Source organism: Clytia hemisphaerica, unplaced genomic scaffold (assembly GCF_902728285.1).
Source record: "Clytia hemisphaerica strain Z4C2 unplaced genomic scaffold, Clytia hemisphaerica genome assembly, whole genome shotgun sequence".
Lineage (NCBI taxonomy): Eukaryota > Metazoa > Cnidaria > Hydrozoa > Leptothecata > Clytiidae > Clytia > Clytia hemisphaerica.
Genome location: NW_027103648.1, coordinates 499,352 through 522,684, shown reverse-complemented (window position 1 = coordinate 522,684; position 23,333 = coordinate 499,352). Strand labels below are relative to the sequence as shown.

The 23,333-nt window shown below is 36.0% G+C and overlaps 1 protein-coding gene across 1 annotated transcript; it reads left to right on the top strand.

Moving 5' to 3' along the window:
• Positions 1 to 5,043: 5,043 nt before the first annotated feature.
• On the top strand, positions 5,044 to 21,531 carry LOC136802984 (arrestin red cell-like). The gene is made up of 16 exons (XM_067059713.1): positions 5,044 to 5,254; positions 8,200 to 8,230; positions 10,827 to 10,932; positions 11,169 to 11,254; positions 12,392 to 12,502; positions 12,898 to 12,957; positions 14,114 to 14,181; positions 15,257 to 15,323; positions 15,896 to 15,970; positions 16,926 to 17,010; positions 17,621 to 17,693; positions 18,199 to 18,274; positions 18,548 to 18,647; positions 19,110 to 19,265; positions 20,178 to 20,232; positions 20,930 to 21,531. The coding sequence occupies exons 1-16, from the start codon at positions 5,151 to 5,153 to the stop codon at positions 21,024 to 21,026; spliced, it is 1,350 nt and encodes a 449-aa protein (XP_066915814.1). The 5' UTR covers positions 5,044 to 5,150; the 3' UTR covers positions 21,027 to 21,531.
• Positions 21,532 to 23,333: the final 1,802 nt, after the last annotated feature.

The window sequence follows — 23,333 nt, the reverse complement described above, 5'->3', positions numbered from 1 at the left end:
ATACAAGCAATTTTAAGTACATAAAAAAATCCGGCTTTATACCAGCAAAACTATTGGTATCTTGCCGAACTCGACAAGAGTGTTACCGTTATTTCGTTGTTAATGTTATTTCATCCATCAATTACAGCTGGCAATAAGCCCGTAGACAGTTTGTCAGCAACATTGTGTAAATTATATTTTTAGAAAAGGATTTGGCTTAATGGGAGACTTTTGCTGGCAATCTGCCAGTAACAAAGAAAAATAGCCGGCATTTTGCCGGCAAAGAAGAAAAATATCCAGCAATTTGTCGGTAACAAAGAAAATTTTTTACAGTTTTCACCAGCACTTTTTCCACCCTATGACATATGCCAGCAAAAACACTGTGAAAAGATTTAGTCTCAGATATCCCAAAGTACAACAAAACCCACAATACAGGCACCCCAAAACTCTCATTGGCATTTTCTAAATCTTAAAATTTTAGTAGTATATTATAATCATAGTGTGCAGGGGGGGTCAAGGTCCCACCTAAAATTTCAGGTCCCAGCACTTGAGAAACTCCCACCTGATAGTTGACTTTCCAAGTCCCACCTAAAATAGGGATTTTATTTAATAAAAATTTTTTAATTACCAAATTTCGATGTGCTGACATCCCCTTCAATTTTTACTTGTTCACGGATAGGAAATGTAAAGCAATTCAATTCAACAACAACAAACTGTGATATGAATTTTTTAAGTTTTTAAGATTTCCATAAGAGTCCCACCTAAAGATTTCTAGTCCCACCTCAACCTATTCCCCCCACCTGAAAGTCCAAAATTTCAGACTCCCACCTGGCTGTTTTGGACCCAAAAATCCAAAAAACCCCCTGCAGAGTGGGGGGGGTGCACACTATGTATAATGAGTATATTTCTTGTGCATTAGAATATCAAAACCCCCGTTTTGATCTACTAGTTTCTGCAAATCACATTAGTAGAAGCAGTTATTTTGTCTTTATAAATCAGTGAGTTCAGATCAATCTTTTGATTTGAAATATGACTTCATTTTGCTTCACTATTCTCACCCTCTCTCTGCTATTCCCAGGATTTGGGTAATTTACCATTAGTCAAATAAGGATTATTATTGCACCTTTTTGAAGGGCTGATTCTAAGAGATGAGAGAGTATGATTAATTCTGGTTTTCAAAAGAAGCAAAATTTGATCTTTCTTCTGCAAGATCACACTTTAAATATAATACTATATGCATGTAAGTTTTATAATAATTCTCTCTTTTTGCATTGGTTTTGCATATTTACCTATGAAATCTCACCATAGCAAATTTGCTGCCATTGTATCCCTATATAATCCAAGATTGTGGATGAAAATTGAAAAGGTCTATAGAAAAAAGTTTCAATCCAATTCAAGAAGTATTTGTCACTCTAAGCCATTCTTTTATGTAAACATTTTCATTTTTATCATTTTACTTGCAAAAGATTTTTTCCTTGAATATATATGCGAAATTGTTGTAAATTGTTGTAAATCAACAATTCAACCTGGCAAGTATCTCCAGGAAATTATTAGGAGATAAGCACCCATTGGAAAGTGAGATTTTGTGAAAAGGGACTGGAAAACAAATATTGATGCCTGTTTCTAGGTGAGAGCAAGGAAACAATAGCTCTCTGAAAATCTTATCCAACTCACTGGAAACCTCAAATAGCCCTCTCCAAAATTTATAAAGTGTTCAAAACCTACTGGGAAAACAAAGATCAGACCCTGGAAACGCCAGGAAGATTATATTCAAACAATGTATAGGAAGCCAACCAGCCAGCCAAAAATAAACTTAAAATCCAAAGATCAAATATGGTTTTGTTCCCTGATTGACCCTAGCCTAGTTTGTCACAGTCAGATCTTAAATTATACGCAAAAACAGGAGCAAAAAAACATGTTAGGAATTGAGTAGCAATTTTGTGCTCGTTGGAAAGACAAACAAGAGTGGGATACTGTCATGAAGAAAAAAATTCAAAAAAGATCCAAAAATGATAATTGAGAATGAAGAAGAAGAAAATAAAGATCATAGCATTCTACAAGAAGTTGATTTTGTTCTTCTTCATTTTTCATCTTCGTTTTTCCATTTTTTACTCTCTTTTTTTTGATAGTATTCCACTCTGGATTATCTTTTTAACAAGCACGAAACCGCTTATTTTAGACCAGCGGCCGAGGTAGTGAAATGTGTCACTTCGTAGGGCACCCCTAGATCAGGGCAAATTTTTTATATTAGACCCCTAATAAGGTGCAGAACTGACAAACAAAATTTGCCATTCGCACGGCGATCTTTGATTGGATTAATCGGATGAAAATTTCCTTGTTTTAGCCAAATTTTAGGAAATTAACTGAGAAAAAATGCTTTCTTTTCTTTTATCCTTTAGAGGACAAATATAAGTACATTCTGTGAAAATTTCAAGTCTCTAGCACTTTCCTATCCGCAATTATTTTGATTCCGATTTAGAGGGATCTCAACCAGGATGAGGACGGGATAGAGGGATCTCTCGAAAACGAAAGTGCCCAATAACTGGTGAACAGTTTGATATATCAAAAATATATTTTTCCTCCTTTTACATTGCTTTAAGGAGACTTTATATACCAAATTTCATCTCCTTATGAGCACTACTTAAGGAGATACAAGGGATATTAGCCAAAATAATCCCGATTTTACAAAAGTTCCAATGAAAGATCACCGTGTCGAATCTCCTGCAGTTTTCGAGTTATCTATGGTCTATTAATTCGAATTTTATCCAAAGTTATTGAAGTTTGAAAAAACACTACCAGCTAATTTGGAATAGACTTTAGTTGGGCATAAAGTAAAAACATAATGCAAGTTTACTTGAGGATTACAAAACCAAAAAAGCATATTTTAAAGAAATATTATACTCATTGGAACAATAGGAGATAGAACTTCATAATTTATTGTCCATGATAATGTGACCAACAATTTATTTTATTAATTCTAAGTGATTTGATGGGCATTGCACAAGCGACACCAGTTAGATTCCCATCATGGTACTTCGACTTACATGAGAAGCGAGGGTACTTTTGCCAGTGTCAACCTATACCATGTGAAGAGAATAAGAGAAAACAAGAACCTCTGATACTAAGGTTTGGGTTTGGGTTTATATACCAGACATTGTGATGTGATTGCATTCCTGTGCAAGCTTGTGAGTGCTTGCACCCTCTGCCCTGTTCGATTATAATCATCAATCAATCATTCAAAGTATCATGATACCTATGTGTTATGTTTACTTGATCAGCAATGTCTACCATGAATAGAAATAAGAATTTCTGTCCTATATATTCTGTCAGCAGATTGGGTGGCAGGCCAGGTGAGCGTATTTCATCCTACAGTATTGGGACTTATCAGCACTGTGCTCTGTACTGGCCAGGTCGATTTGACCAGCATCTTTGAACCACAAAATCACCTGTAGCTCTTAATGAGAGAAATAATGGGCAGAAGGGAAATTCCATACTTTTTATTGACTCCTTTGGAGCCAAGCTCTTACCGTCTCAAGAGGGAGCCTTGAGACTGCACTTTAGAAGATAGTTGGACAGAAGTTCTATGAATTCTTCACATACAGTATATTTATTATCCTTTAGAACCATGCAGTGTCAAGGCTTTCCTCCCTCTTGATTCTCTTCAATTCAAAGTTTGAATCTAGAGGAGTCATTCACTAAATTCCTCAGTGAATTTCAATTTTTTCCAGTTCTTCTTTCAGTCTAAGGCAACACTAGTTTATGGTGTGAGATGCTGGACAATTCAATCTACGCCAGGGTGCAGTAGTACCCAGTGCTGATGAGTCCCAATAAGGACGAAATGCATACCTGCTCTACCACCCGATCTCCTGAAAGAAGATAGTTTAGCAAATTCTCATGCAGGAATACAGTAATAAGATTTCATTATGAGTTTCTTATTCTGAAATGGTCACTTCTATCACCCTTCAAGGCGCCTAAGTGCAGATGGGGTTCTCCTTTGCTAATTTAGCAACTGCTTTCCTGTCCTTTCCTACTTCCGACTGATATTAACTGATTTGACTCTGAAGGCATTCATGATCTCCAAGATGAAAAGGAAGAATGCAGGGATTGTGCACAAAAAGGTAAATACTCTACTCCATCTTCTGTTTATGTTTTGTAGGGCTTGAAGTGCTGATGTTGTTTGTCCTTCAAGTGTTCAGAGATTAATGAAGGGCTGATTGGTGCATTGATATATGCCACTCCCCTGTCTTTAGGGGCAATGACACCTGCAGAAAAACTGAAGAAGGGGGGGGGGTCAGAAATTTTCCTGTGTAAAAAGGAAGATTATTTTGCAATATTCACCAGCACCTTTGGAATTTGGTCTATATCAACGAATTTTCTTGAAAGTGGAATATTTTCTAACCATACTTTCCCTTACTAGCTTATCTTGTCAATTAGGGTGTGAATGGAAGTATTGTCAACACTTGTTATGCATAGGATTTCTTAACTTAAAATGACAAATCAACATATTATGAGCTTACCTCTGAATGTGAACACCAGAAATGCTTTACATATTATAATGAGCATATTATCTCTGTCTGCTTTAAAAGAGAAATACTTTGGAGAGCCTTTGGTATTAGAAAAATGTAATAATTTTGAAGACACATTTGAAATATGAAGTTCTAAGTTTCAGAAAACAATAAATTTAGGGTTTCACACTTTTCGAGGTTGGCAGGTCACAAATAATCTCTAGAAATTTTAGTCAGTGTCAGAAGTTTAAAGAACAAACATATTATTTGATCTTTGTTAGACTTTGTCCTTTTTGAGTTTTATTAGAGCCAAAATATTATGTAGAACATATTGGGTTGTATGAGTGATTTTTAATTCTAAAAATTTGCTTGGGTTTGGATGATTCCATTGTTTCTGCACAATGTCTTACATAATATTTGAATCTCGGAATTGGGAAAAAATATTCAAAATTTCCAGACAATATGGAATTTCAAAGAAATTTTCGGTTTTACGGAATTTAAGGGAAGAATTGACCATAATACTAAAAGACTGTATACTTTTAATTTTCTTTTTTTTTACAGAAAAAAAAAATAGATTGTCAATAATATTCACACAGGTGACATCGCAACAGGAACAAATTTATTGATGTGTTGACAAAAGCTTTTTTCCACCTTCAACAACCGAATATGAGTAGTAATAATACTCAGAATGAAAGCAAGGCACCTGAATCGACCTCAAATTCATCCAATCACAAAAGTAGCTCATCTTCTACTAAAAAGACTGGAACCAGGTATGATTTTTTTGGTATTAGTTTTTGGTTTGATAGAATATATTACAGTTTTCTCTGCTTAATTCCTTATCTTTAAAAGCTCCGAAGCATACTGTGGTCATCTTTCTTGTCTTTAGTTTAGCGTGGGAGAGACGAGTTCAATCCACATTATTTCTGTAAAGCCCGAAGGGCTAAATGTCGTGCTTTAAGCTCTTCTAAGCAAAAAAAAGTGGATATTGCAATAAATATTGCTGCTTTTGTTTTCGAAAACCTGCGAAGCTTCTTATTGGTCGAGCGTTGAAATTCGATTGTAATGTCACGTGACCTAGGTAGGATTTCCCACCTAACCTCGGTAGAATTTCCTACCTAACCTCGGCACACTTTTCAGGCGAAGCCCTTCGGACTTTATAAATCTACTTCTCCGTTGTGGAATAATATACTCAGATATAAGAGTGTGGTTGATATGCAAGAGATGTGTTGTGTGCGGTGGCACTCTTAGGCGTTCTACGCTTGCAACAAGCTCTATGTTCTCTTGTGTAGTTTAAGTGCCATTACAATGTGGCATGGTACCTTTTTTGTCACGTGTACAGAAACGTCATTTTCTGCGTGAATTTCATTATTTACATAGTAATACTAATGGCTTGCTAGGATTTTTCTTGGGAAGGGTGGCGGGGGTGATCCTGGATGCAAATCGCTATTTAATGAATTTTTCGTTTGGTTTGAGTGTTTCACGAAAATCGAATTATTTCTTATTGTTTTTTTCGACATGAAAACCATTGTAACCAATATAAAGATAATTTAGGCTATTAATGATCCCTTTTTACTACAGCCCTACTTTTTTTTACTTTCCCGTTCAATCTAATATCAAACTGCTTGTTTTTTTTGTTCTGTTCATTTCCCTTTTATGGCGATTTATGTATAATTGATACCCCCTTGTTATATAGAAGATTCTCTTTCGTTACAAGTGAGTGTTGTTTTTAACACTTTAGAATATTCTTTCATGTTCTTGTATATCAACCTTTTTTTATATAAGAATCATCAAATCAGACTCGATTTTATATTCTTTTATCGTGATTCTTGAAGACTGAAATGTTCTCAATAGGCTGTTCTCGTTATTTTTTTCATCCGAGGGCCTAAAGTTTCGCAATTTTTTTTTTTTTTTGAGTAATGTTCTACGACGAACATGATTTCAAAATTTTCTACTCATTTTTCAGTCCCTTTTAATAAGCCTTCTTTACCGCCCTAATGCTATTGTCCCTATTTTCGAGGGCGATGGAGGGCTTTTTGTGAATTAGAAGCAAGGTTCCGTATTAATTGTTCTCATCAATAAGCTGTAACCTAACAGATTTCAAAACACAGCATGCCAGCACACTCTAACTCAACTTCATCCACACATATTACTAGAACAGTTACACACATTGATTTTTATACATTCACAATTTTTAAAGAACCTATTGATAATGCCTCTTCTTAAATTCTTGCCCTGGTATTATCGAAAAGTACGGTGTCTAAGCTTTTCCTTACTCAATATTTATAAAAAGATATACTCTCGGGTGTTTTAAAAAAGTATACAAGATTGAATTTAGATCGTGAGAAACTAAAAATATTATATATCTAAACTTTTCACCATCAGAAAGAAGGGGGCAGGTTTGCGAGGTGACACTTATGTCAGAACCAAAAATCGAAAATCGACTAACCTACGAACTTGTACCCCTTTAGGGGACTTTTGAGGCACGAAGAGGAGTACCCTTAGAAGAAGAAGGGTACCCTCATGGCCCACATATCCGTCACCTGTTTTGCCCCCCCCCCCCGGGTCACACTTGTAAAAACCGATCGATGGTCTTATTTCCGGATATCGTTTCATTTTTTCGGGAAAAAGATTTCCAACATGAAAATGGCTGATGAGATTTGGAAATCGTTTTAATGTGATGAGGATGTTTACTGAGTTTATCGTTCTAAATCTGCAATTTTAGCTTTACTAGCGGGCCGGTATCCACTTTCGCTCGAAATGGACGACAGTTTTTTCTCAACCTTTTTTGCCTAAAGAAAAGATAACGTCCTAAAACAGTTTCGCGCGATAAAAAAGAAAGTTGAAGGAAGTTCAACTTTTTTGCATCCGTTACGTCAATTTTGGCCAATGGCATTGCTTCATTTTTCAACCGTCCAATGACCTTGTTTTAGCTCATGTCGCGCGAAAGTGGAGACCGGCCGTAAGCTCATTTTTGACGTCAATCTATACTACGATTATCAGCCGGATTGAGAGGAGAAATACGCTAGTGAAAGTAGATTCCAACATCATTTTCCCCTTGCATCGCAACGAACCGTGTCCGAATCCCAAGCACTTCCAGGCAGGGTGTTAGGGAAATATGGATGATGAGATTTCGCATATCGTTTTAATGTAATAAAGATGATTACATTTGATGAGCTGACAAATTAGATTATATCCGATATCCTGTCAAAGTTACCCGATTTTTCTATTGATTGACATTTTTCTGTTTTACCTATACTTATTTAAAACCAGACTTGTTATTTGTCAAAAAAAGGAAAAGGTTTCTTTCCCCTAGTTTCTGATAATATCCCATTTGCTCGTCCCATGGTGAGTGTGGCTAGACTAGGCTAGTTTTTTTCCTAATTTTTCAGGCGCTCGTTATCCAATTACTCCAAATTACTAATGATACACTAATAAGAAAAATTTAAAATATGGTAAATTCAAAAACTGTGATTAACATTGTAGAGTGCTAGTAAGAGCAAAAAAAGGAAAAGAGAAAAAAACTTAAAATTCGATCACGTGAGAAAAAGATATAGAGTAACGTCTGGTAATATTCTTTCATTGTGAGGTATTTCCTTGTTCTTGACCTCTATTAATGTATACTAAAGGTTACTCTTGTATATATTATTTTGACTTTCTCTATTTTCTTTCTATCTATGGACAATTTCCATATATTTTGAATCGTCATGTTTTTCAGGGTCTTCAAAAAGTCGACACCCAACGGAAAGGTATGATACAATCTTTTCTCTTTTTTTATAAAACGAGTTCTAGTTCAGGCTCACATGTTCGTATTTTTCATGATCGTGAGAATAAGAATGTTTAGTCTTAATTTGTTCTTAGGTTTTGGTCAAAATTGGGTCCATCCTTAACATGTTTGTGTGTTTCTTTTGGTTAAATGCAAGAGCCGGTTGATTTGAACGTACATAATGTCCTTCAGGGTCTGTCCCCCCATACCAAGAATGAAAATCTTCTCCACTCCACCCCCCCCCCTCAAGCATTAGAAGTATCAAAATGTTTGTCTCCCCTCTCGTTTTCCCCACCCTGGCTTCAAAAAAGTTCTTCCCATACGTCCCTTTGGCCTCAAACCAGGGGGTAGTAACGTGGTGGTAGTGCCCCCCCAGCGGACGATTATTTTGGGGGCGCCGAAGTATATAGGGCGCAAAAAGACGCCTCTGATTACTAATTTCGGCGCCCCCTTTGCTCTTTTGCACCTTAGATATGGCAGTTTTTGACCAGAAAGAGAGAAAATACCCCAAAATTTTCGTGCTCGCATAATTTTTACAAAGATATATACTTTTAATAGGGGGCAGCGCCAAAATCAAAATCCTCTAAAACTGCCTCCCAGTTTGCCCGAATTTTAGTCGACCCACCACGCTACCACAGGAGGGGGACATGTAAAGTGAAAGTGACTGTGACACAACCCATACGTTTTTGTTTTTTTTAAGAAACACACTTTTAAGAAACACGAGGCTCAGAATGCCTAAAAACTAAGAAACATCTAAGAAACATGCCGAGGCTGAGAATGAGAAAATATTAAGAACCTTCCAATCCAGCCTTCCATAAGGCTGATTACGTCAAAAAGATTAGAAACATGTAAGAAACATTTAAGGCTCAAAAGGCCGATTTCTTAAGAAACATTGAGGCTGCTTGGTATAACTAGTTTCTTAAAAAAAAAAACGCCGTGTATCGTCGAGAATTTTATTTTGAGCCACTCCCTGTGAAATAGGTTTTTTTGGTTAAAAGTAATATTTTTTATCTAATTCAGTCTCCTTCCGTCGAGCTCGTAATCAGTGCGGGTTATCTTTGAGGGGGCTTTTCTCTATTCTCTGTTTCTGCCCGAAAGTTTTTTCCCTTCTTCACCCACGCCTTCTCATTTTTTTCTTAAAATCCAAAAGATTATAAATTATAGATACCATTTCCTGGTCTAATTTCTTACTTCTTGTTTCCCCCTCTCTCTTTATTACTCATTAAAGTTGCATCCTTCAAGCCTTTTATCACCAAAAATTATTATTTTCTTCCAGAATTTACTGGTATAATAAGTGTTTACATACTGTGAGCCAACATACTTTGTCAATGTTTTACGGACGCTAGATCGACGTTCTCTTAAAGGTTTTAGTTCCCGTTTCATATCAGACACATATCTTATATCAGGCCAGTGTCTCCTATACTAATATTGTGTTCGATTTCGTGCTGAATAAACAAACAGTTGTTTTTCTTTTCCTCTTTCTGACCATTCTTGCTCCATATTCATGTCAATTCAATGTGAAAAAGCTTGTAAATGAAAATTGATGAGTAAGCAAACTATATCACTCATATTTAAAAGCAAAATCTTTATATCCTTTTTGCCGGTTGGATTCCGTTCTTTGATGGTTGCTTCCCCATCATTTCATATCCCTTACCAAAGGTTACCAAACTTTCGATTGCAACCATGAAAGAAACAAACTACCCGCCGTAACATTCACCGTATCAAATATACTGTACATTCCTTACCAACGACTGGAGTCGTTTATAATGCATGTTATACACAATAATCTAAAAACGGGACGATGTCAGTTTTTATAAACTATAATTTGTCCCCTCCATTATTTTTGCTTGTGTCTGAATTAGTCGTCTAGCATGCCAGACCATCCTTTCAGAAAAGTAATTTTCAAAAGATACCATGGAGCGGTTTGCTTTACCGACAGACTTGCTGAAGAGTACATGCTTTTACGATTTGAGCAATAACCCAAGAACAAATTAAGAATAATTTAAGCCTCATATTCCAAAATTCGTTAACAAAAAGCTATTTTTGCGCATCTGTTATCAGTGAGAGGAAATTTTTTACAGGGTACCCTGAATTTCGCTTTAAAAAAGTATCATTGAAATGTCTTATATATGGCTTTCTATCTATAGGAATACGATGACATATCGGCGCCTTCAGATTACTAGCCCTAACATTTTGAAACAAATATAAATTTAAGTGTACGAGTTCAGGCTAGATTCGTACTAGTAATATCGCCGGTCCGCTTTGTTGTGTCGCGAATATAGGGTCAGCGCGATGATTTCCCTAGCCTACGCCTACCTTATTGGGACTAATTTTTGCGGGAATTAATTTTAGCGTGTTTTCCAATTTCATCGAAAAATTTGAAAAATCCCTAGGAACTTTGTCCAAAAAGGGCAAAACCGCAAAAATTAAAACCCGCGAAATGCAATTTTTTTCAGATTTTTTTTTGACCGCGAAAATTAGTTCCAATAAGGTATATCATATTTCCCTGATGCAATAACCCTATGTGACTCTACCCTTATTATCCTATTTCATGATTTTTTTTTTCATTTTGTACACAGGTAACAGTATACATAGGGAAACGAGATTTTTACGATCATATTGAGCATTGTGAGCCGGTGGACGGAGTTGTTTTGGTTGATCGGGATCACATCAAAGATAAAACTGGTATGCTTCACATTATTTCAATTTCACCCCTCACTCGTCCACAAAAGTGCAATGATATCCAAAAAAGCCTATAATTTTTGCTTCCAAATGAAAGGAGTAATGAACGTTTTTGAAAATGATTCTTGTTATCAAGAACCCAATGAATGCTGATTTTTCAAACATTATTTTTTGCTTGAGCTTTGTGACTAAGAACCAGGCTACCCAAACAAAACTCCTGACTTCTCTTTTCGTTTCAGTATTTTGCCACGTGTTGGCAGCCTTTCGATATGGTCGAGAAGATTTAGATGTTTTAGGGTTGACATTCAGAAAGGATTTATATTTAGTAAGTTTATTTCAACTTTTCTCAAGTGCACTCATAAGACATTGTAACCAGCGGCATGTGTCAGTAGTTTCTAGCAAACTTAATTTTCGCGGGAACTAATTTTCACGTTTTGGGTGTCTTCCTGCGAAAATTAGTTCCACAAAATGCGCCAATTTAGAACCCTCGCATCGCGAAAAATAAGTTCTGCGAAAATTAGCTCCCGCAAAAATTAGTTCCCTTAACCCTATTCATACTAGGCTTTTAGGGGCGGTTCAGAACTAGGGGGGGGCTTTTCCTGTACCACCCCTTAACTTTTGATCTAGTGGGTCTTTTTGGATGAAATTTGGCACACAAGATCCTTGTCACGTAAGGTAACTTTTGACAAAATTTTTTTTTGATGACGTCACTCATCATGCCCAAAGTGAGCAAAAACCGAAATTTTCCATTGTTCTTATAAATAGCTATTGTATTCTAACAAAGGCTTTAGAAAAAAGTTGCCTGAGTTTAAAATGCTTATTTTATCCTAAATATTCAATAAATTACGGTTTAAACGATATATTTGACATTAAAAATAAATTTGTATTGGAAAAGTGTCAATTTTTGTGACACCTTACTGTCAGAAATGTCATCATGCTCAAGGTGTGAAAATATTTAGGTGTCAAATTTTTTTTTATTTTGAAGCAAAATAAAAGTTAGGAATTTACAGAAAATTTCACGGCAAAAGCTCTATTATTTCAGGAGCTATTACCAATAGTTTGACTTCCGAACAGAAAGAGCCCCCCCCTAGTACGAATAGGGTTAAGGAGTACTATCCATCGAAGTGTAAAATATACCCCTACACCTCGTCCAAAGGTTTTTGAAACTACCCACCTGCCCAACGATACATGCGACTTTTTGTACACTGGCCCCCTGGTGTAACACTAACGCCGGCTTATTTAAGAGTTTGCTTACTGAATTAAAGTTTTATTATTTTACGTTCGTACGATTCGACAAACAGCTAATATTATTAGTTACTTCCCAAGACAAATTCATTGTGTATTTCCATAGACCTACTTGCAATTTATCGATACTTTTGAAGAGCATCTATTTTTCATTCAGAGCCTCGCATATCTCTGAACCTTCTCTATTTAAATCCGACATTTTTCATTCGTTTCGCAGGCGAAGAAACAAGTTTACCCTCCTGAGATTGAAGAGGAGGAACCACTGACTCGCCTTCAAGAACGACTCATCAAAAAACTCGGCAAAAATGCATACCCATTCAAATTTATGGTATGCCAATTTTGTATTCATGTTTTTTGATCGTAAACCATGATAAAAAAGTTTCAATGGCTCCTGCGGGAAACGGATACTGTTACTAGTATGAATAGGCTGAATTTCATGAGAATTCAAACATCTCATTGAAATTGACTTGGAAATCAATTTTCCTTACTCTCAAATGGAATTTACACTTTTCAGAATTTAAAGAATGATATTGTGAGAATGATATGTCCTATGTTTTTAACCCCTTACTTTAATATGTGTTGCGTTTTTTTTTTGGCCCACCCGGTATATTCTAAAGGATCGCCGCCTATATAGGGTACCTCGCTTACCCAACTCTATATAACAAAATAGTCTCGATTAATATTTACATTTCCGAACAGATTTTTTAATTTCTTTTGATTTAGTTACCGAAAAACACGCCATCTTCTGTCACTCTTCAACCAGCACCTGGCGACACTGGAAAGGTGAGACACTCCTCCTTCACTTATTAAATAAAAGCGAGTTTATGTGAGAGTGAAATTTTTTGAGGGCGGGGGAGTGACTTAAGTGATTTGCAATAACATAGAGAGCTTTGGCCTGCCATAACCGAGGACGGTAAAAAAAAAATTTAACCGTCGTCCTCAGCTGATCAGGATCTAAACAAATCATAAGCTAGCCTTCTCCGTCGCAGAAATACTCACACTCATAAACTCGCTAATGGCTGCTCTGAAATAAGCAGGGCTAAGCCCAGCCTCCAATCATAAAGTGCCGCAAATAGATCTGAAGTCGACTCTTCCTAATTCCCGAAGCTTTCTAAAGTTCGAGGTAATGCTTCTCTGTCCCTGTCAAGGTGAAATTTTCATACTTTCTTATAATTCGAATCTTTCTGCAAATGGTGAAAGAATAATTCCATTGCAAGTTCATATTAGTGAACGAATTAGAATCCTATCCACCCCCAACTCCATAAAGGGATTGCGTTCGATTTTGCCAAGGATAAGTGACCTTATAACCAGTAGTGGTGAAGAAGTAAAGCTCGAATCTCATTGGCTATCCACTTTTTCAAAGATCCAGGCTATTTATTATCAAGAAAGATTCAGGTGCTTACCCCTGGATATCGTATTTTTTACTTGAAAAGACACTTTACCCCATGGATATCCGCTCCCTTGTAGATATTTAACCCCCTGGATATCCACTTTTGAACAAAAATCGTTAATCACCTGGATATCCGATATCCTCAACAAGGGGGGGGGGGCACGGACTATTTCTGGAAAAACCCAATCAGGTTATATGATGCCATTTGGCCGAATCCGATTTCTAAATCTTAGCATACAGTATTTACACAAGTGCATATTCTGTAGATTAAAGAACTTGTGTTGATATAAGGGTGTTACAGTATTAGTTTTTAATGGTATTAAATATCGCGGAGATTAAATATCGCGGTTGAGCTCATCCGCGAAATTTAATCCCTGCGATAGTATAGCCTGCGGTATTAAATATCGCGGAGATTAAATATCGCGGTTGAGCTCATCCGCGAAATTTAATCCCTGCGATAGTATAGCCTGCTTATAATACGAAAGAAAGTGGAATTGATTTCTAAGGCAGGACAATTTTTTAACATCTCACTATTATGATTTTCTTTAGCCATGTGGTGTGGATTACGAACTTCGAGTCTTCTTATCGGAAACGACCGACGAAAAAGAATATAAAAAGTACGTTAGAATGTTCTATTATTAAAATAGAGTCTCTTTAACTCGAACCTTTCTATATTAATCTAAATTGGTCCCCTCAGCTAGAAATTAGTTTAAAATGCTTTCTATAATTTGATTCTTTCTCTTATTCGAAGAAATTTTTTTTGTCCCTTGAAGATCGGATTAGAAAAAGTCAACTGTATTATGTTCGAAATAGGCCTTTTCATAAATAACGTCACCAGCAACGCTTACCTCGTTTTTAGTAATTCTTTCCGAGAGGAGTTAATAATAAGTTACTTTTAACACTTGAATTTTCAAGGAATCTAATCACCTTGGTAATGGTTTCAAAACGAGGCAGTCGTTACACCCAAAGTAATTTATGAAAAGGCCTATTATCATCGGCGAATACAAAGCGTTGAAACATGGTTTCTTAGGCCTTTGTTTTCACTCTGACAATAATTAGTGGCCCTCTAAAAAAAAATATGCATAGAATTCAAAACGTAGATATATCATAAGCCTGAAAACATTCTAGTCGAACCCGACATTTCCCGAAAACGAGAGCTGGGGTTTAGGCCTCCCATTGAAAAATCTTTGACGCGGTCTTGCAAAATTCCGTAATCTAAACCTTCCAGATGTTGAAAACTTTCCCGACCTTTAGCGTGTCGGAAGAAGATTTATACATCGAGTGCTAGATAAATCACGCCGTCAACACGGGTCTCATTAAACTTTAGGTAGCAAAAGAATGATATATGAAAACCTGATAAAGACAAACGTCGAAACGTAGAACACAGCTGTGTTTTTCTGTTCAACTAAATGTAGATATGTTCAGAACTAAGATTAGTGCTAAAATAAGCTTTTTGTTTCATTTTGGTACGAAAAGGAAAGATTCATTAGCATTTCAGAACTACAGACGATTTAATGTACCTTATCGGGGAAAACTTCGTCGGGGAAAAGTGACGAAATTTTGGCCAAGTGACGAATATTTTTCCCCGACGAAAATTTTCCCCAGCCTTAATGCGTTTACCAAGTACCAGCAAGTGACGAATATTTTTCCCCGATAAGGTATTTACTTCTGACTATTTACTTCATTTCATAGGAATTCAGTTAGGCTAGCAATTAGGAAAATTACGTATGCACCGTCATCGGAAATCTCACAGCCACCGGTATGATTTTCAATTTTGATTTGTATATTCTGAGGAAAAAAATTATTTTTAGAAATACTTTTCAGGCACTCGTCTAGCCATGTAAACAATATGAGGGGATTTTAAAAGGGATAATGCTAATACGAAAAAGGGTTCTACTCTTCCAAGAAAATATTGTCCATTGATTTTTTTGTAGGCCTTACGATGTAGTTTTCTTTCTTTCTATTGCTTACAACTTTCAACATATCGAGAAATAAAGAACTTTGCTATCAACCTAAGAACCTTATAAACTATAGGAGACTGGGTCCGAGTTTGCCAGAAAGGAATGAATGTTAAAGTGTCTGAAGTTGTTACATTTGTATTCTTATAGAGTAACTTTTCAACTAAGGATCGTTTGAATAAGACACGAAACTGTCAGTATTGATAAAATAATTTTCACTGCTTCAACTATCATATTCGTATAGACAAACAAAGATTTTTGACGTCATTTTCTTGTAACTTCAATACCAGTCTCTTCAAAAGCCAACCGCGCCTTTAATGGTTGATGGGTGTATGTATTGCTGAACTTTTAAAATCATGTCTTTTTATTCTAGCCAATGATCGAAACCTCCAAAGAGTTCATGATGTGTCCACACCCCTTGTTCTTAGAAGCCAGTCTTGATAAAGAGGTATATAATGTCGTGCTTTGAGTGTTCTAACCAATTCCCCTGGACAAAGTTTCTCGATCCCGGCCAAGCAAAATCTTTGATCGGAGTTTTTTTGAAAGTGGTACCCTAATAGTAGCACTACTCAATAGCGCGGTGCAAATGTATCGAGAGCGCTAGATCTACTTTTCTTCTAATATTTTTGACGATGTAGCGCCGTTAAACGTTAATTTTATAGCAGTCTTATAATCGACTGTGGTGCCTTTGGGATGTATGTCAATTTCGCTGCTCTATATTGTTAAACTATAAAGAGCTTACAAATAATCTTTCTTTCAGTCCTTGCATTTTGTATAAATCTGTAGTAGACATACAATAACATTTTTGCTACCAGAAACTGGGTACTGTCTGAGAAACTAATCGCTGAAATTTCCTCAGAGATATGTGTTATTGACAATCGGGAACTAAAGGCAACTATTGCCTTAACGGGAAATATTTCCCGAGCGGGAAGATGGAAAACTTCCCGAAATGGCTAGACTTTCCAAATCGGGAAGTTCACCAGTTTCCCGATCGGAAAGCACTCCGGAAATGCCTGTGGAAAGTTAAAAACTTGTCCCTCTTGTAAAGGAGGGAAAATAAATGATATTCACCAGGTAGTTAAGAAATCCACCGGGTAATCGCTTCTTAATTCTACTTTCCCTATTCCCAATTAAAAACTTCTTATTTGGAAACTTTTTCTTGATCGGGAAACAAAAATCTGCTTTGTTTACAAAAATTCTATTTCCCGTTCGGGAACGATGAAAAGTTCTTGATCAAAACGGGAAACAGAAAAGTGATGAAATTTTCAATCTGGAAACAGTTTCCTTTTCGAGTTATTTTCACCTTCCCGTTCGGGAAATACTTCCCGTTAAGGCAGTAGCTGCCTTTTTCATGTAGTGGTACCGACTGATTGACAAATAATTGGAATTTGTTTTAATTTTAGATGTACTACCATGGAGAATCAATTGCAGTAAATGTACATATATCAAATAGATCTAATAAAACTGTCAAAAAGATTAAACTTGCAGGTATTCTTCTTACCATAATTTATTTAAATCTTGTCCTCCTTGAATAGGTTTCTGTTTACATTATCCTGGGTATCCAAGTTTTGAAAAAAAATGAAATTATCTGAACCTTTCATAGAATTCTAAAGCTTGATAGTCTTTATTTAGTAAACCAAGGGCTGGAAAATTTCGTAGCTGTGTGCAATTCATGATAGGCACCATTGCAATGTCTTCCACGGACCCAACAGCTGATTGCATGCAAGTGACGTATTGAATGATTTCATGTCACTTACAACCAATCAGCTGTTGATTCCATGGAAGACATTGCAATGGTGCATATCTTGAATTATCAAGTCGACAAAGTACGCATGCGTTTCATTGGAAATTTAGGATGCAAATGATTTACATGAACCAAAACATATGAGCTAGAAACAAACGATTTATATGTATGACACCCGTATGCAGACACCTAGGCTATGTTTACACGAGCATCAACTCGATGTAGGTCATCTTGATAAAAAGTACCGATGATACAGTCATTCACTAGCGTATCAGATTCTTAGAACACTTTTCAGGGAGAGCGCTTGCATCAATGAACTCATTTTATTACCCTTCTCCTCTCATCTTTTTACAGTACGACAATATGCTGACATCTGTTTATTTTCGACGGCACAGTATAAATGCCCGGTTGCCACCATCGAGACCGAGTAAGAGTTTTTATCTACTTACAGTGGAACCTCTAATTAGCGGGCACCATCAGAGAGACTGGTTAGCGAGGTTTCCGCCTTTTAGAGTGTCTGCTAATTGCAGGTTCTACTGTACCGTTCTACTGTACCGATCACTTACACTGATATTTTAAGAAAGTTGTGCTGCAGGCTAGGTCGTGACCTAAAGGGAGATGCATTAATTTAAGATGACGAATTTCATTGGTATTGTAAAATTGTGGTTCAGTTTTTACTTTTATAAGAACGACCAAAATTTTTGAGTTTTGAGCCTAAAAATGTTCTTATTTTCACCATTTTGTGAGTACTAGTGCAATTTTTCCAAAAGTTGGGTATTTAGAGTCAACAAATCCTTAAATATTCTTTGCTTCGTCTTGGCCATTGAAGTTCTTGTATGAAAAACTGGTAGGGAAATCTCTGCTTTTGAGGAGTTCCTCTTTTGTTTTACACCAGATTATTAATTTCTTCCTTTCTTTCTTTTTGTTTATAGGGAAGGATTCCCAGTCGGTCAAAGTGGGACCCTATCAAAAGTCATACACATTACACCTTTGCTGGCTGATAATAAAGTAAGTGCCATGCTTGTGTGAGTTTAGGCTTTGATATTATGCTAAGGTAAGGATTCCTTAACCCATTGAGTTGTCATATGTTCGACATCTGTTTCAGAAAGGTGTCCCCTTCTTTTTGATTATTTTGACCCATATAATTAAACATTTTTTATCCTCCCAAAGAATATTAATAATACGATCAAAGAGAAACGATACATTTTTTTATCGAGGATACTACTGTCTGCTGCGATCTTCTTTATTTATTTGAGCTATTGCCCATTTTAATTCAACTAGGATAAAAGAGGACTAGCACTAGACGGTCAACTCAAACACGAAGACACCAATCTTGCATCATCTACCATTATGGATTCTGCCACACAAAAAGAAAACCTAGGTGAATTCTTGAATATGTTCTCATGCGTTCGTTCGTTCGTTCGTTCGTCCGTTCGTGAATGTTTTTTTCCTAGGTTATTTTCCTTCCTTTTGTTTTCCGGTTGATTTGGTTGAAATTTACGCATTTGGCTTAACTTCAGTTGAGCTATACTCTAAGAATGTCTGTCTATCGATCTTCTGTCTCTATGTCTGTTTATCTTTACAACGCTCTATTCGTTCTCTTAAAGCTTTTTGGTAGGCTGGAAACCGAAATTTTCACACATAATGATTGGATGAATTCCTCGAAGCGTTTTTCTTTTTTTCAATTTTTATTTTTGGCCTGGTGACGAGTTCAAGCGTAGAAACGAGGGTAGCCTACAGTTGCTCTCCTGAGGCCTTGATAGGCTGAAACTATGTGACAGTTTTCGCACAGTATTTCACTTTTCGACCAAAGATACCTAAACCTTTTTTCTCCGTTCTCTAGGGATCATTGTACATTACAAAGTGAAGATTCGATTGGTAGTGAACGGTATTGGGAACGATCTAGCGGTCGAATTACCGTTCACGCTTTCACATCCAAAGCCAGCATCTCCATCCCCGTCACCTGTTGTTCAAAGGAGATATTCCGAGATAACGCAAGGTTTGTGAAATTGTTTTACCACACTTTCCCGCCCGATCAACAAAACCAGAATCTATGATCGAACTTTTCAGAAATATTGCACCCTAATGACAGCACTACTCAATTTGAGTGCTGTGTTTTCAAACTGATGCCGTATGTGATGTAGCCCGGAAACCTGACGACGAAAATCCGTTTGCTGAATCCAATATTTTCTGATTTTTATGATGACGATGGCTTTTCAGCAACGGGTTTGGTCGCCAGGAAAAACCAAGCATAGTTATCTGTGCTCGTGAAAACAATTACTTTACGCGCAATGACTTTTGGGAATTCTCTTTATATTGCCCATAAGACAAAGAATGTTTCAGACATTTTCACAACAAAATGTTCATAATTGTGACACTTCATAAAGTTATGAGAAGGGGTGTGTAGGTGTAATCTGACTCTCTAGCAGGAATAATTCAGAGCCAGATTTTTGGTTATTTCATGATGTACCTGCATCTTCTGGGTATCACTTTTCCTAAAACTTTGACCAAAGATATTGTGGCGAGATGAAGCATTTCAAATACAGTGATCTTTTAAATTCTGATTTTTTTTTGCTGCATTTCATAAAATATGCCATAGATCTTAAAGTAAGTAAGTCTGCGACCGCAGTCGGAGGCGACCCAAAGGGTTCCCTTTCGATAGCTGCCTACCCGAAGGTAGAGGAGGGTGTCACTCTTTCTCTCTTTATTGCTCCACTTACCCTTAATCCTTCTCTTGATAATTGAGCATCAAGCACCATTTTGTACGAAGTCTTTGACCCGGCCAGGGATTGAACCCGCGACGTTGTGACCGTAGCTATACTCTATCTTCAAGCTACGGCCTTATCCTAAGGTTCGTGTCTGTTTTAATTAGGTCATCCATTACACTCATTATTTTTCTATATACTTCTAGAGCAAGATGCTGAACAACCACCGATTGATAGTGATCTTATCAAGTTCGATACTGAGTAAGTAGACTGAATTTGTCCGCTTTATTTTGAGACACACTGTAGTTACTCTCGCAATCTAGTGATTGTAGTTACTCTCGCAATCTAGTGATTGTAGTTACTCTCGCAATCTAGTGATTGTAGTTACTCTCGCAATCTAGTGATTGTAGTCAGAGGTGACTTGGGGATCCTCTTACGAAAGTTATTTACCTAAAGGTTGGGGAAGGGCACTTTGTTCCCTTTATTGATTCACTTACCCCCTAAATTCTTTAATCTCGTTTTACCCAAAATATGAGACATCTAAATTCAAAGTTAGGTGGTGGGTGTCGCTGCACTGTCTGTAGGTGGGACATGTAGAAACATCGACCTGGATTATATATACTATTGGAAATAAACCAATCAAGTGCCACTGTCATCATATGATGAGTTCGCCCATTTTCTCTGTCCTGTTTCGATGTTGTACTGGCAGGCCTGGACAACCCCACCCCGCCCGAAGTCTAGACCGGAAAATTTTTATCGGTTGGGGTGTGTACGTGCTTTTTAAATCGCAAAATATTTGAGAATTTGAAGCTCTGGCAGTGATTGCATTTAATTGGATTAAATCTTAATAGCATGTCTTCTATTTTTGGAGGAATGTTGAATTAACTAAATTTTTTAAAGAAATTTATTTTTGTTGTTATGGCTATTTTATAACTTTGTCTTCGCCTTGTTTTTTTAGTGGTCCTGAACGCCAGGCACATGACGATGATCTCGTTTTCGAAGAATTTGCTCGAATGAGAGTACGCGGTGAACACCAGGGTGAAGCTCATGCATAGTCCGCTTGCAGGTCAAGCCATTCACAAAACAAACAATCAACAAACAAACAAACAACAAATTATTTAAACGAACAAAAAGATGTTGTTTTAGCAGCTTATAGTGATGATGAAATTGGCTCCTTTAATAATTGTTTGTGCAAATGTTAAACAAAATATTACTATCTGACAAATCGGTTGAATGGAAACACACTGGTTAGAATTTCGGTATATACGGCCCATATAACAGGAATGATAATTTATCCAAACTACTGTATCACATGATGTAGTAGCAGTCTAGAGGAAATATGGGGAATATCGAATTTGCTCGATTCCCAAGTACCTGACTGAACTTGAAAGTTTCATAAGATTTGACAAGAATAGTTCACTCGTTTGCTTGCTCGATTATTAACATAGTAGTTATACCACCAAACGCATAATAAGTAAGCTGTAGCTAGTTGTATGCTCACTTTAGCTAAGCTTTACTTTGTATCTCTACGTCATCAAAATGTTATAGCTATTAATTTGATGTCTGTGATTTTAGTATCGACTCCCACCCCCTGAGTGTAACAACGTTTGCCCAGTGCAATGTGGAAACACCGTAGAATGTCGCAGATTATACCCGCGAAATATTGAATTGATTCATTTTCCATTTAAGTAAGTAATCGGATTAATTTTCGCGAGGCTTAATTTTGCGAAATCGTGAGAGGTTGTTGACTCGTGGAATTTTAAATTTAAGATTTCCGGCGTGAAATTTTGCTATTTGACATACATTTTTAGTTTTTAGGTCCATTTTTAAGTGATTTTTGCCGTGAAAATAATTTATTTTTTTTGGCTCGCAAAAGTAAATAGTAAAATAAATCTCGCTAAAATTCAAAATATTTAAGGAGATGTATTGGGTTTGTCATCTTATCAATTTGCTGGTTAATAAGTAGGGAACTTCCTGCAGAACCTGTCTTTCTATTTAAATTTACAATTCAAGTAGATTTTTACTTGACGCAATAAATTTTTTGAGGGAGGCATGTTGCATTTTTTATTTCATTTTTCAAAATTAGTTGATTTTAATTTTTTAGTTCAAATTAGCCTGAACCTTACTTTTTCATTAAAAGGCAGTTTAAAAAAACTATGAACTCCTTTGATGAAAAGTTTGGTACAGTCTAAAATTAATTTTATCTCTTAATTTAAAAGAAATGTCAGAAAACTTTTTTGACTCCGTAATTAAAACAAACCATATTATTAATAACGTAATTCATTAATTATTTCGTTATTTTACCACAAGCAATATTAAAAAAACTTTTATTTATATTCACTTTAATACCTACTTAGTTTTAGGGAAAAATTAAAATCTTTTTTTTTCACTATTTGATTTTTATTTAGCTTGCCCGTTGTTTTTTTCATGAGTTATTTTTCACTTATTTTACACTTAGATTTATATTGCTATAAATTCAGAAAATCAAACTGTCTTTCACCTTTGTTTTATTAAGGGTTTCCTTACATGTCATTAATGGATGCCATAAGAAGACCCAAGAAAATTAAGAAAAGAAGTAAAAATTACCATTTTTTTAACCCCTTCGATAAATTTTGTCACTTTGAAAATAGTAATTATTTTATTTGTAAAACTATTGTTATTATATAATTTACACCTTAAAAAACTTTTGGCCTCCAATTTTTACCATTTGTCACAATATCATCATATAGGAAAATTATATAGGATAAAGTCTTATGAAATTAAAATGCTGATAGTTTAAACTAAAATTTCTTTTGTTACGTTTTTCTAGTCGAACACTTTTCCCAAGCTAGATCAAGCTTGTAAATCTCGTTAGAACAACTACTAAAGGTTTTGTTTTTGAATAAGAGTGACATCGTTTGCTTACTCATCGATTTTAATTCACAAGCTTTTTCACATTGGATTGACACGGATGTGGAGCAAGATTGGTCAGAAAGAGGAAAAGAAAAACATTTTTTTGCTTATATCAGCGGAATATAACAATAGGCAGACACTGTCCTTGATATAAAATATGTGTCTGATATGAAACAGGAACACTTATGTAAAAACAAAACCTTAATCTCATATCTGACCATCCAACCTACGCATAACACGCTCTGCCTTAAAGGAATATGGCGAATGTGATCAGTGACGATCTGACCTAGTTGTTCAACCAAGACATTTAAAAAAGCGTTGATTTCTTCTTGAAAATGAAAGTGAAAAATGATTGATAATTATTTTTATGATTTGACGCGCTCAAAAGCATATTTGATATTCATCCAATAAATTTAGACGAAAAAGATCAAAGCGATCCATCAAATCTGTATAGACTTCAATTTGTACGC